Raw genomic sequence first — 14891 nt, 5'->3', positions numbered from 1 at the left:
ATCTTGTTTCACAAAAACACACTAAACCGAGCAAGTGTCAGTGTTCAGACGATGAAAGCTCCGTCCCTGTGAGACAAACCTTAAAGATCAGATTGTAACATCACTGTACACTTTACACTCTGGCAAAATGTCTCCATCTTTGTCCTTCAAATGGCTTTCAAACAGCTTATGCACAAAGGTAGTTTCACCTTGCTACATGAAAGACAGAAGGACAGAGCTGGCTTCAAAATTGCAGCAAATAGTTCCTTTTTTATTTCTGAGACAGACAAAAGGAGACAAAGTTTGCCCGTGTGTGTGCAAAGAGTCTGGTGACAACAAGTAATGAACCTAAACTCTCCGTCACTTCTTTAACACCAGCAGGCTTTGCCTTGGTCGCCTGCTGCGCCGTCACAGAGTCCTTCCTCTTCCTCCAGAGCAGCAAGATTAATCTCATCGTTTATAGACATCCGGAGGAGATCCAGGTCCTTTTTATTGGCGGCCAGCACCTGTTCAGCCAATCGTGTGAAACTCTTGGGAGGAAAAAAAAAAAAAAAAAAGTCATTTAGTTCCACTATCGCGTTACTATTCTGTGCATGGTTGTTAAAAGTAGAAAAATTAAAGAAGTGGTCTCCCCACATCCCCTCACCTCTGTTATATTATGATTCGTGAAGGCACTTGTCTCAAAGAAGTCCATTCCATAAGCCTTGGCCAGCTGCAGGACAGATAACAAAAACACATTTTATTTCCTTAAAAAAACAAAACAAATCATTTCTGTTTTGCTCTTTTTTTGGACATAGACAACGGAGAAATCATTTCCTTTCACACAGAGGTGCAGTGTGCTCTGCTGGCTGTCATATACAGCTCCGCATTCCAGTGAAGCTTTGTCAAACCTGTCTGAGTTGAACAGTGAAATGTTTAACACCAGTGTCACACAAAAGGTCAAAAGGGCCCTGCTTCAAAGAAATCCTGTAAGCAAGGTTTCTGACGGAAGACAAAATCAAAAAGAATTTAAAGAGACAATTATAAGAAGATCAGTTCCACTCTCAACCTCAATGGGAGACGCTCAGGGCGAAAGTCGGGAGGCAAAAAAAAGGGCCACGCCCCTCACTTACATGCACTAGCGCCATTGGTCCAGAAGCGGATTTCAGCTCATGCTTTGAGTGTGGGCTCGTGCATGCATGGGTTAGAGAGGTTTGATTGGTTTATAAAACGTGTACCGAGTGCCGAGATTGGTCGCAGTTTACAGACAACGGATTTTTTTGTTTCTTTTTCAGAGCACATGAATTATTAATTACTAAAAAAATGTTCAACCACAATCTTAAACTGCATCTGGAGGAAATTAACTACCTTGCCTTTAACTTAGCAAAGCAGATTAAAGCAAGGGGACACAGCTGGCATACTTCAAATTGTCAGACTTATCATTATCGTTTTGGATTTTGGACCCGGCCATGATCCAAGTCTTTTCTTCCTGTAAAAAATCTTTGCATTAAACTGAGCTGAAATTAAGCTTTGTTTGAGTTGATGCAGGACACGGCAGTCAAACGCTCCAACAGCCGGCTGCCTCCTTCCTGCCTTGAGCCTTTGGTTCAGCCTCGTAGGGGTTTAGCACCGCGCTCACTCGAACGCTGTGCCATGCTGCTCAGCTGACCCAGTGAGCATCCTTCGAGCAAAACTCTAATTCCCCTTTTTATTGTGAAAGTTGGTCGTTGTTTGAAACTTGTATCGTTTTTAATTGTTTGAAGTGAAATCGTTGTTACACAGGGCTGTCGCTCGACCCACCTTGACACCTTGCTCGGTGGCCACCTGCCTCTTGTCCACCTCATCGGACTTGTTCCCTACGAGGATCTTCTGTACCTTTTCAGGAGCGTACTGCAGGAGTTTGTGGTGATAACATAAAGTAAACAAAGAGATATTAACAGATAGGCAAACAGAGCGTATGAACAATATCAAACCGAGAGAGAGAGAGGGATTTCAAAATGTCAAGAGAATGCAGAGAGGAGAAAACACAGGAACGCCAGCGCTCAGGAAATGAGGCGTAGATGAGAAGGAAGGGGTGGATGCGTGCCAAGATCGATAGAGTTGATATTCAGACAGAGCCATGGAGGAAATTAAGCCCATAATGAATAAATTAATAGAATAACATCATGTGGGAAGAACAGCAGACGAGACCGCAAGAGGAAGCAATGTTCTCCTTCTAATATGAAATAATGATAACAAATATGATGGCAACTTAAAGGTTTTAAATTAAAACGTTTAAATTAAATCAGAATAGACTAAACCGATGTTGAATATTTTTGTTGAGTACTCACATTACCTCAAATGTTACCAACATTTCATTTTATATAAGTAACGGGACGAGTCTTGTACTGGTGGCTGCCGCGATAGACACGATAGGTTTATCGTTGTCATGGAAACACTGGATGTTACATCAAAGGCTGCTGCACAGAGAACTCGGCCGTAGTGTCGTTGTATTTGCGACTGTGATAAAAAAAAGTCATGTAAATCATGTTTGACTACATCGTCGGTAAACATATTCTCATCCTCGGGTCGGTGCAACTCCGAATTTGTTTTTGTCATGGGTGGTGGTGGAGAAGCAGAGAGAATCGCTCCCATGATTCCCCCCGCCAGTCTTGACGTGATCTTTTACTTACTGTGCGTTTAAAATAAAGACGGAACATGATAACACAGCGAAGCAGCGCTTGTCAGGTAAATCACATGTCATCCTGGTGAGGTGGTTTGTGTCCCTCCTTCCCTTTGTGCAATACAGGGGGGGGAAAAAAGGAAGTGAGTTGATGAAATCCCCCGTGACTCACCTCATCCACATCACTGGCCCACTTCATGATGTGCTGGAAGGATCGCTCACTCGTGATGTCGTAGACCAGGAAGATTCCCTGAAGAGAGAGGTTCAAAGACTTTAAAAAGCAGAAAGAGAAGCAGAGCCTTTTAAAGCTCTCATGTCTGAACATGTTCTGGACTTTTTCCCATCCTTAACAGCAGCGTTTTAAAACATTTGGATACGATTCCAGTAAACAAAGCAGACCACAAGAACAGACAACCAGCTGGAGATGTAGCATTGTAAGCCGCCGCCTGGATGAGAGATTTGCTTTATAGAGCGAAACAGGAACACAGCACTTTTCCTACAATTTTATTGCCAGTTTCTGGTAAATGGACAATTCAATTTCAGCCAGTTTAACCTCTTTAGCAGCACACAACAAATGCTAACTACATAATAATGTCAGTATGGTGCCGGGGATTACTCACTCAACAGTCGGGAAAAGAGGGTTTGTGTTTGAAAAAGGCAAGATGTAGAAACTTTGATGTCTTTGAACGCCCCTCAGTTTTTCTTCAGACTGACTGAAGCAGTGCAAAGTTTGAGTTTTGAACTCGTCTTGCAGCTGGACTAAATTTCAGAGATGATCGATTTGACGCGAGTTCTGCTGCTTTGTTACATGTAACTCAAAGCAGCAGAATCAACAGAGGAGACGTTGGGACCAATACCTGTGCTCGTCTGTAGTACTGCTTAGTGATGGTTTGGTATCTCTCTTGACCCGCAGTGTCCCTGAAACAACAACAACAACACACATACACAAGCATGAACAGACACATGGGAACAGATGAGACTTTTTTTTTCCATACTAAGGCAATGGATACCAATCTGTTTACTCATTTAAGCAATGTTGCTCCTAACTAAAAACTTTCAATGAATTAAAACCAACAGCGTGATTGTAAACTGAAATGTTGGTCTATGTTGATTAACAGCAGTGTTTATAAATGCTTTTTCAGGATCCTTGATGTACATGTACTTTTTTTTCTCTCTGTCTTTTGCATCTGTTGCTTTATTCATTAATGTGTGCTATATTGGACTTCCATACTGGAGTCTACCTCCATGATACACGCATGTATGTCTATATGGATGAATGAATAATACCCACTCTTTGACTCTATCAGAACTGATGCTGTGTAATATCTGATTACTTTTTGGTAATATTGTGCACAAAGCCTTTTAATATTAAACCGTGCAGTGATGTCTTACCATATCTGTATCCGAACCTTGATACCATCTATTAGTAATGTTTTCATTTTGAAGTCGACCCCTGTAAAAGAAAAAAAAGAAAAAGAGGTTAGGAGATACAGTATAAAAACCACAGGGGAGCTTGATGTGTGTTTGAAATCCTTCCAAATCTGTGCCTGCTCCGGCTAACAGCTTTTGCACTTTCAGTAACAGAAATCAATTAACCCTGCGTGTCTTTTTCAAAAGACAGGGGTTCTCAAGTATCTGCCCCAAGCTTTGTAACATCACACAGGGTCTTAACAAGCATCATCCCTGTATAATCAGCCTATTAGAAGAAAGGCGAATAACCACGCAGGGCTTCAGTTCACTTCTCTGCATCGATCACATGGAAGGAAGAAGAAGAGAGATAAGGAACGTTAGCTTGGTGACGCTGCGTAGCGCCGCAGAGGAGCAGATGACGGGGGGGGAAAAAACCCCCTGAGATGCTGAGATGGGGAGGGGGGTTGGGGAGGGTCACACGCTTCACTGATCTCTTATCCATTTCAGACAACTGAGTGTGAGAGAGACAATAACAGGCAGAGCCCGTTTCTTTTCTCCATCAAGACTCAGCTTGCGTTCCTTTCTGAAGGCGGGAATAAACATCGATACACTGGAAGAGAAGCTGCTGGAAGGGAATATGTTGTGCAGATGAATATGCTCATGGTTTGAAAAAGAAACAACAACGCAGCATATTCTGTCCGACCAAAATGATGTGCTTTGTCAGAGTAGACAGACCTTTGAGCTAAACAGTGCTCATGAGACTATATCCAGGATTTAAGAAATACTGAGTTAACGGGTCAGTTAATGACTCAACACAAACTTAAGTCTGTATAAATCAAGCTCTCTTTATTGTCCTTTCAACTATATACAAAGAAAGCGTGTCCCTCTACGACTGTGATGCTAAATACAATACATAGGAATTAAGAGGTATGAATATGAGATTAGTGGCTGTACTTTGGTTCAGTGGTTAGCGCTGTTGCCTCACAAAAAGGAGGTTTCTGGTTTGAATCCCCATCGGACAGGGCCGTACATGTTCTCCCTGTACACGTGTGGGTTCTTTCCAGAGTCCAAAGACATGCTGGTAGATGAGCATGCTAGTGTTGCTGGTTGTCTGCCTCTATATGTCAGTCCTGTGATTGAGTGGCCCAATGAGAGCAGGGATTGGTTCTAGCCGAGTGGGAAAAGAGATTTAAATTTTTGTGCTGTACTTCTTTGCTGCTGTAACATTGTAAATTTCAAGATGAATAAAGGATAATCTTATCTTATACACTCTATGATATACAAGTTGAATGTTTAAGTTGATTTGTCCAACATTCAAATGAACAGTTAATTCTTCTTTTTTTTTGATGTTGTGAAAGTGTGTGGGAAGGATGAGAGCAGAATGAGTTTCTGGATTGACTCTGAATTCTTTTATTCTGGTAGGGTTTATGTCAGCAGTGCTTTATTTGCTCTGGTAACCTGATGATGCAACAACACAGTTTGCAAGTTTGGTATCAATAAAGTTGGTCCATCCATCATCCATCATCTATTCATCCATCATCTACCCATCCATCGATCATCAATCCATCCATCCATCCATCCATCCATCATCATCCATCCATCTAATAAGCTGCTGTAAGTGCTGCTGAAAAAGACCAACAGTAAACACTGGTTCATCTCTGTAACAGAGGTGAGAGGCCTTTGCCATTACTCTGCCCAAGAGGCCCATTGTATCATAACCTGCCCATGATGCCAAGTAGAACCTCTTTGACCTCAATGGTAACTACAGTACAACTACTACTTCTAATAATAACATTAAAAATATCCACGTTAGTCTCGATGCATCACAATTCAAATGCCTGAATAGTAGAGTCCGATTTAAAGATTTCAATAAATCAGTGTAGCCAATAAACTCCGTCTCCATTGAATTCCTTTTATCTCCACTCTTTTCTCCATTATTGTCTCCTCTTATCGTCTAATGCATTCAAGTCGATAAAGAGCAAACCCACCGGCTTCTATAGGCCACACTAATCCCTTAGAAATCAATTAACAGTTCATCCCAATTAACCTGACACTCAGCACCCATGTGTCACAACCGGCATCATGCATCACGCTCTGAGCACAATCAATTCCCATAACAGGGAAGAAGTGTTGTTTGTGGTTATTATAGCTCGCATTTCTGCCAGCTTTGAAACATGCCGATAGACAGACCAAAACTGCTCTGGCGGTTTTCACTTTTTGGCGTGCGTTTGCTGAGGACAAGCCGGAGTCAAGTGAAGACCCCTCAGTGGCTGCGGCTCACTGACTCGACAGCATGAGGCCTCATTTGAGTCGTGCGCTGGCGTTTGCCTTTGACTGTAGAGAGCGCTCAGACAGACACTAAGTGAAAGGTCAGCATAACAAGCAGCCTGTCCTGCCTGAGGCTTCACAACAGAAGAGAGAGGACGTAATGAAATAAAAGCGCCGTTCCTTTTTCATTGTTGGGCTGTATTGGAAGTGCATCCCACTCTAATCAGATGCTCGCCATGCAGCCATTATGACTGAAATATAAAGAGCTGTTATGGACTAATGGATCCTCAAGCCGTACAGCAAGCGTCGAACCTGAAAGAGGACATTGTCTGGAAACTTTTCGAAGAACAAGTATTTGAATAATGTGCTTCAGTAGAACTTTTAGGTATCTGTACTTTTTTTTTGTATTTGTTTGCCTTATAGTCTTTCCTCTTATTAGAGGTACGGAGTGGGTAAATCAGGATGGATATTGATGTTTAAAATAATGGCTTTCCATTTTCCAATTCAGATGTTTTTACTTACTTACTTCTTCAAGATGGAGCCAAGACGTGGTTGTTATTCTTGCTTTACTTTATTTCAGTATAAGACACAAGGTAACGCCCAAGCAGCAACCTCCAGTGTTGAACAATGAAGCCGATATGAACGTGAAAATTCCTGCAGTGTGTCTCGTGTCCACTTGAGGCGAGCTGCAGAAGCACAGGAAAGCCACATACACACCCATTCAAAACCACGCTGCAAACACTAACTGAAACAGCAGACCAAGGTTGTCGTCAAGGTAAATGTACTCACTCTCTTTGTTTGAGGTTTGAAAATCTATCAGGCGAGTGTTTCGCGTTTCCATCCCTACAAGCAAAAGTCTTTCTGAGCAATTGCTCACAATGAGTCAGAAGTTCTGAATGGTACCGTTACAGGATAGATAGAAGTGAATCTTATGCTGACAAAATGGTGCGTTTAAAAGCAGCCCTCTGCATTATAGAGTTAGTATCTGGAATCAGCTGGACATGCCTGCAAACGAAGTCTGCAAGCTTTCAAATACAAACCATATTATCCTGGTAAAATGAAAAACATTACATGGAAATTACATCTCTGGGACTTCTACAGATTCTACTTAACTGCAGACAACCTTCACTATCGACACTGACTGATAGCCCAACATTTCTCAACATTGACGAACAATTCTGCTGTAATACCTTTTACAAAATGCAATCCTAAATCAGGAAGGATTGCTTGGACAGAGAAGTCCTTCTACAGTCCTTCGACTGCTGCCACACTCAGCTCCTTTAAACCAGGCCTTAAAACTTTATTATTCACTCAGGCTTTACATTAGAACGATACTTTCTGCCTTACACCAACAAATGAATAGTTTTTAAAATTACTCATTGAGTACTTTAAAATTCTTCTGTCTTTTAATGATAATTACTTAATTTGTGTCTCACTCTTTCCTTAAGCTTTGTTTTAATGTATTTCTGGTTTTATGTCTAAAGCTCTGTGAATTGCCTTGTGTCTGAACAGCGCTATATAAATAAACTTGCCTTGCCCTACAGACTTCCCCTTTGAGAACGCAGTGACAATGGAGACAAGCACAATGTGTGAGGAGAGACAGCAGTTCATTTAACATGACAGTGTTTAACAATCAGCGGTGTGAAAGCCATGTAAAAACTAATGGGTATACACCTAAAATTGACTTGACTAATTACTGAGATGACTGTGTTTGACTATGCAAGACGGATGAGGTGGTGACACGTGTCAGTGTGCTGTAGGTAACACTGACAGGCTCACTAATGGATGGATGGATGAATGCTCTGACACTAATTCACTGAGGAAAGGCTCTGTCACAAATGGTGAGCATTAAAAGCCAAAGACAGAAAGCAGTTGTGACCATCTGCTGTCTTGAGGGCAAAGCAGGACAACGGACAAACATTTCTTTTTTTTTTTTTTGATTTCTGAATTCCTCGTCAACCTACTCAGAGCAACAACCTCACAGGATGAAAATATAGTGCCAGAAACTGCTGTTCCTTCAGTCGCCACTTGAGGCTGGTTTATTCCAAGAGTAAGTCAAAACCCATCGAAGCACATACTGAAAAGACACACTTTGAAGAACACATAAATAAGTTCACAGCCTGGTGTTGGATGCGTTTATGATCCTGAAGACTGGCTACAAAACCAACATGGTTATCGCTTAAAATCCCATGGTCTGGGCTGGAAAATGGTTACAGACACAGATAATCATTGTGGCTAGAACCACTTTTTTCTTTTGGAGCTATTTTAGCTTCACATTGACCTGCTGTACAAAATCAGTCCAACCTAACTGATGGAGTTCAGTTTTCTGTAAATAAACGTACAATTCATTCGGCAAAATTTGCAAAAATTCTTGCACTGATGAAGGTAAGCTCATTGCAGATATACTGAGTGACTGCTGTGCAAATGAGTAACAAGTCATTCCTCAACCTTCCTCGACAGTCTTCAGAATATTATGAATACAAAAAGCTATTTAAGGACTGACTGTTGTTGGCAATGTTGGTGGCAGGTTTTAGCCAGGACGATGAACCTCCGCTTGATAACAATGGGTCTGTATATTAAAGGTATAATATGTGACTTCTGATCTGCTGGACGTCATGTTTAGCTTTGTTTAGCACATATTCCAAAAAAGAAATCAAAATGGTGCAAGGAGGGAACGAAGCCCCAACGGACTTGTACAAGAGTTCCACCCCTTTCAATGATTACAATCAATTTATATTTACAAGGCTAACGAAGAAACATTTGACAAGTAAGGAGATACAGATAATACAAACATAATTAGTGATACATGAAAAAAATAAAATAATATATATATATGTCTCATATAGTACCAGTTTCTCTCTGAGTGCCCTGCCTCCTTCCCTGATTGTTCCAACCAATTGCTGCCTCTTGTAAGTACTTCCCTTGGTTAGGAAATGCGATGGTTCTCCTGCAATTGTACTCTTGTGATGACACCATGCAATTGCGCCTCTACAAACAGCATCCCCGAGTGGGCGGGGCCCTTGTCTCTCTTCAACCTCGTGGTGGCAAGGCTAACGTGGGTGGGAGGTGTTCACCCAGAAAAAAAAAAAAAAAAACATGTGGGAGACAACCCTGTTGTTTGCTAAATGGAACTACACTTCCACCACTCAAAGCAAAGGCAGTTACATAAAGATGAGTCAAGCCCTAGGTTTAGAAAGACACAGCTGAGCAGCGGGGGGGGAAAAAAGAGGGCAGAATTGTTACTTGCAGTTTTTGAAGTCCTGTTACTGGAACAAAACCAACGACCAGGACCACAGCGATATCTTTGAAAATATCAGTTTGTTGCTCGAAAGCAATCCGTCAAGGTTAATACGCCGCCACAGATTTCTGATGAACCCTTCAAGAGACGATGACAGCTGTGGCTTCAGTGAACGGAGCACGAACCTTTCAGACTAATGAGCCGGTGGAGCAGCAGCGTGTTTGACCCAGGCCGTGACCCTGACATCACAGAGAGGAGGCTCGCTTATTGAGCTATGATATAGGGCGGTGTAGGGCTCGTACCTCACAGGCGCTGTGAAAGCCGTGCGCTCTGGGGAGCCCGGTGACGAGGCTGCTGAGGTGACGGTGAGGAAGATTAAACTCAGCACTGAGACTGAATAGCATGTCTAAATCATCTCTCTATCTTCTCTGCCTGAGAAATGTGCACCGTCGGCCCAGATAAAAGCCTTACGAGGATCAAATTGACCTGTTAAAATCAAATGAGCTACCTGCATGAGAAGGAGTGTGTTTGAGCGTCGAGTGAGACCTGCTCCACTGGTTTCTGGAACAGTCTGATCGATTTTAATATTTGATCTTAAAGGAGGACGAACTCAGTGTTGGCACTTATATTACATAGGTGGCTGTAGCGAATAAATAAAAACACGTCTCTTTATCAAACAGCAAGGCAAAAAAATCCACCGTGTCCTTTATGTCAGAGCATGACGTTTATTTTCAAAAATCCAGAGAGGATCTTATCAAAGCCAGAGATCTCAGCTCACATTTGAATGCACGTCTTGTTCTGCGGTTTCTTTTATGTGAGAAATTCTTTGATCGCGTGAATGCCAACCAAGACCATCCTTCGACTTCTGTAGGACTGCAGACAGAGAGATTGCAGAAAAACCACAAGGTTAAAATATCTATCTGCTGCGTCTTATTTGCACTGTAAAGAAAAACAAAGCTGTCCCTGTGCCTTCCTTGTTTTGTACGTCCAGGAGTAAGTCCCATTAAACTCGTCGATGTTTGTTTTGGGGGTTGTTTTTCATGGAATGATCAGGAACCTAAGCTGTTCAATATCAAACAACACTCTGCTTGGTTATCCCTGTATTGTGCATGTTAAAGCTATAGCACCATTGTCTCTCACCTTATCCACACTCAGAACCGTGAATAGGATTTATGGCCATCAAACCTGAGATACAGCGCCCAACGAACGTCAAACAGAAACACTCTTTTGTACACGAGTCAACATGTCAAAGTCATACACTGGATATATTGGACGTACAGAAGAATCGAAAAAAAACCGTTTCTCTCTGAACCACAGTGTAAACTCCTGTAACTGTAAAAAGATTTGAAAAATATAAAAGGATGAAATAATAAAAAATAGAGATATACAAAAATGTCAAGATAATATGCAAAGATGTGCATTTTGAGAAAAAAAAAAAAAGCAAAATAAATATAAGGCACTAACTTGGCAAATAAAATACTTTTTCTTGTAATTTAAAAGTCATTTTTTCTGCTTTTTTTTTTTTTTTTTTTTTTTTTTTTAATGGTCTTTAATCCCAGATGAAACGTTTGTCAAAAGGACTTTAACATTTGTCTGAAATGTCTTTTAGTAACTGAAAGTGAGCAGATCCCTTCAGCTCACAGTCCAAAAACTCACGTTATGTATCACTGCAGGAGTGGAGCCTCTGTCCATGGATTTGGAACAGCATGTTCATCACTTCCATAATTAAGGCATTTTTGGGTGTTCACAAGTTCCAAGCACATATTTTTACCTTCTCAGCAGAGTGCTGTTTATTTTTACCCAATACAGCAGGAGATGCTGAATAAAGACTCATCAGCTTTTTAGCCTCGAATATTTATTGAGCTGGCTTGAAAAAAAAAAAGCCCCAAATGGCTGAGAGAGATCCCAGCAGTTTTTTGAGATACTTAACAGCAAAAACAGAGCAAACCAACTGTTACATGAACTGATGAATTATAAAGCCAAACATGGGGGGGGGGGGGGGGGGGGGCAGGATTTATATCCCTCTGTCAGTGTGAAGGGTTGGGAAATTATTTATTGATCCACATTGGTCCACAGAAGAGCTGTGATGGTGGTCTCTATTTGGACTTGGGGGGGGGGGGGTGTTATGTGTCAGAAGAGGAGTTTTGAATTATTGCAGGATCATAAAAGACCTCCCATCCTGGCTTTAGGATGCAGTCCAATATAGATATCTCATCTCCCCCATTACCTGCACGGCAACGAGAGCCACAGTTCTGCTCATCCAACTGTGGTCGGAACACACAGGAGCAAAAAAATCTTGCAAGGGGGTTTGCACAAACGTTTGCAATGTATGGTGTCGACATAAACCTGCAGGGGTGGATGTTCCCTGTGTGGAGCTTCATGTGCACTACTAAAAATAGCATGGATTTGAGTTTGAGCATAAATTATTACTAGTTGCAGCAGAACGTTTGAGTTTGAATTTTAGCGTCATGCTGCAGTGCTTTGGAGTGTTTGCACGACAAATTGATCGTCCAATAAGCTTTGATTATACCAAAAAGATGAATCCGGACACCCCCCCCCCCCCCCCCCCCCCCCCCCCCTTAGCTTGGGTCAAATTGGCATGGATATAGTATCTGGGGATTTATTCCCCACCCCTCCTATGATGTAAACAATACTCTGAGAAAGCGACTTCATATGGCACACTGTATGTCATAAGTAGTTGTAGTAGGTGAGTTCCAGTGTTGGAGGAAGACATTAAAAACCAAACATGAGCCACATGTCGTGGGTGTGAAGCGTTTGCAGGACTTCACAGAGCATTTATAAATAACAAATGCGTCCAGTTGCCAATTAAAGCAAACACAGCAGCAGTCACTGAAAGTGCTCCTGTTCTGAGGAAACGCTGCGACTGTGTTCTCTGTATTTCCTGTTTGATGTTTCCATGCACCATCTGTGTACAGATCCCAGTCTGACCACCTGTTTCTTAATTCATCTATTTGACCTCATTAAGACAACACAACGCTCTGTCTTCTCTTTATTAACGGCCAGCGATCCTCCAGGTGGAGTACTCGTATACCTGACTGGAGCTTCACGCTCGTTGCCACAAAGCAAGGTTTTTATTTAGTCAGCTCAACATCGTGGCCAATTACTGCGGAAAGCAGGAGCTCCATAAAAGAGTCCCCAGCCCACAGAGAGACCAGATCGCTTCTGAGTGAACGCACGAACACACAGGAAGAGAAGCCAAGTCACCACAGAAGAAGAAAGAAAAAAAGAGAAAAAAGGGACACCACCACCACCACCACCACTTCTGCGACATGAAAAAAAGAGCACAATTTTCTGTAGGCGCTTCTTCAGTCAAGCAGGGCGTCGACATGGATTCTTACTTTGGCAGAAAATATACTGCAAAGTCCAATAAAGGAAGATTTTTTTTTTTTTTAATGCGTAGCAAATTTATGACCAAAAGAAGGAAGAAATGCTCTTAGTTTGCTTTATACATATCAGAATCTATTTATTTTGCCAACTGCATTTACATATACAAGAAATTTGTCTTAGTGTGTCGGTGCAAAAAACAAAAGTAAGTTAACGCACAAAAACAGACAACACGCACCGACACACTGGGGGAAGCGTCCGTGGCGCCATATTTAAAATATCTACTGAATTAAATAAAAGAATGATCTTACTGTATCATCAGACACTTTAGGGAAATATGTTATGTTGAAGTTCTGGCTTCTCTATAAACTCGCCGAAATCCTGAAAAAAAAGAGCTTTTTTCCCCCCTCGAGAATTTGTTAGTGATGTAGTCAATTCAGCAAAAAGAAAATTACGCAAAATTGATTCCGATCTAACTAACCAAAAGATTTGTGTTTTCAACAAAAGACTGATTGAAGGAAGAAAATGAAAAACTCAGTGTCAGACTTATTTTCTTATTTCTTAAAAAAAACCAAAAAAAAAACCTCCAACTTCAAATTCTGTCCTCGACTGCGGACATTGTTTATCTGACAAGAAAAGGACAAGTAACTGTGTTCTTAAAAATAGATAATTGAAGAAAACAAGATATTGTCTTGTTTTTTTGATCAGGTCATCCACTTATGAATTATTAAACAGAATCTATTCTTCATAATGAATGGGAACCTAGATCCACCAGAGAGACCCTGCAGGGTGTCCCAACTAGGAGCCCATGTTTGCTGATTAATAAGGGTGCTCGATGCCAAACAAAAGCTATTTCTAAATGTAAATTAGTGCCATGTGCTTCTTTTGTATTGCACAAAATAAACTCACTGGTTTTTGGTGTTGATGCCAACAGCTGACTTTAGGTGAACTCATCAGCATGGCTGCCAAGTGTTGGATCTTCCCTCTCAGGGGCTTCCCCAACCAATGTGGTATGGGAGTATAGTTTCTTCATTAAATAATAGCACACTAATTTGATTTATTAATGTAACAGTCGTTTTAAAATGATTTCTAAATGTCATTCTGTTTAAACTTGAAAGTACGGTGGCCTCGAAGGACAGAGTGACACGCTTATGACATCAATGGTAAACGCTGTAAAATCATGCAAACCAAAGGGAATGCTAATTTGTCCACACACACACAAGTCATGAATCAATGAGAAGACAAATAAATAAATGTCTTACCGATAGTGGAGATGTGGGACGGGTGGAATTCGTTGTCCGTGAATCTGCACAGCAAACATGTTTTCCCAACCCCAGAATCTCCGAGAAGCAGGAGTCGGAAGAGCACATCGTACTGCTTCGCCATGGTGTTGGATGTGATGTTGAATTAAACCAAAAAAAGAATTAAAAAAAAGCTTCCTGTCGGCTAACTCAGCGATGGACGAGAAGTCTGTCCCCGCCTGAATCCCATGTCTGCTCACACTGTAAACATGAGGCTGTTCTGGTCCACTGAGGGTAACGAGACAGAGATGCTCCAGCTTCACAGGTAGCCTCCAGCTTCTAGTGGGTGCGGTGAGCCATCATCAAGTCACAATCAATGAGAGAGAGGAGACTTCCGGTGCAGCTTTCCAGCATAAAAGCCTTAGAGTGTAACATAACTTATGGGGTGTAAAGATGATGGCATAAATGATTGGTTGCAAATGAAATAGCCAGGTTCCACTTTTATAATCCAAATCAAATTTTAAAATAATAATAACATATATATGTAACAATGTTTGGTGTCTGACAACACATTTTATACAAACGTAAACACAATGTGCTTAACAGCAGACAAAGATAAACACACAAACACAATACAATCTCATAGAAAACAAACAAATACAACATAACAGAGAAAGACAAATTAGCAGCCAAAGGCACACGAAAAAAAAGCCATGTTTTAAGACCACTTTTGAAAGAACTTAGATTTACTACAGACCTGAGATTCACA

The 14891-nt window shown here is 41.3% G+C and overlaps 1 protein-coding gene across 1 annotated transcript; it reads right to left on the bottom strand.

The window, feature by feature from the left end:
* Positions 1 to 229: 229 nt before the first annotated feature.
* rab15 (RAB15, member RAS oncogene family) lies at positions 230 to 14507 on the bottom strand. The gene is made up of 7 exons (XM_079348063.1): positions 14144 to 14507; positions 4013 to 4073; positions 3478 to 3538; positions 2793 to 2870; positions 1759 to 1848; positions 626 to 691; positions 230 to 509 (listed from the first exon to the last, which is right to left on the bottom strand). Exons 1-7 carry the CDS (start codon positions 14265 to 14267, stop codon positions 348 to 350), a joined length of 642 nt encoding a protein of 213 aa, XP_079204189.1. The 5' UTR covers positions 14268 to 14507; the 3' UTR covers positions 230 to 347.
* Between the last annotated feature and the right edge of the window lie 384 nt (positions 14508 to 14891).

Source organism: Symphodus melops (assembly GCF_947650265.1).
Source record: "Symphodus melops genome assembly, chromosome: 1".
NCBI classification, from domain to species: Eukaryota; Metazoa; Chordata; class Actinopteri; order Labriformes; family Labridae; genus Symphodus; species Symphodus melops.
The sequence above is the reverse complement of the archived record's forward strand: the minus strand, read 5'-3'. Positions and strand labels throughout refer to the sequence as shown.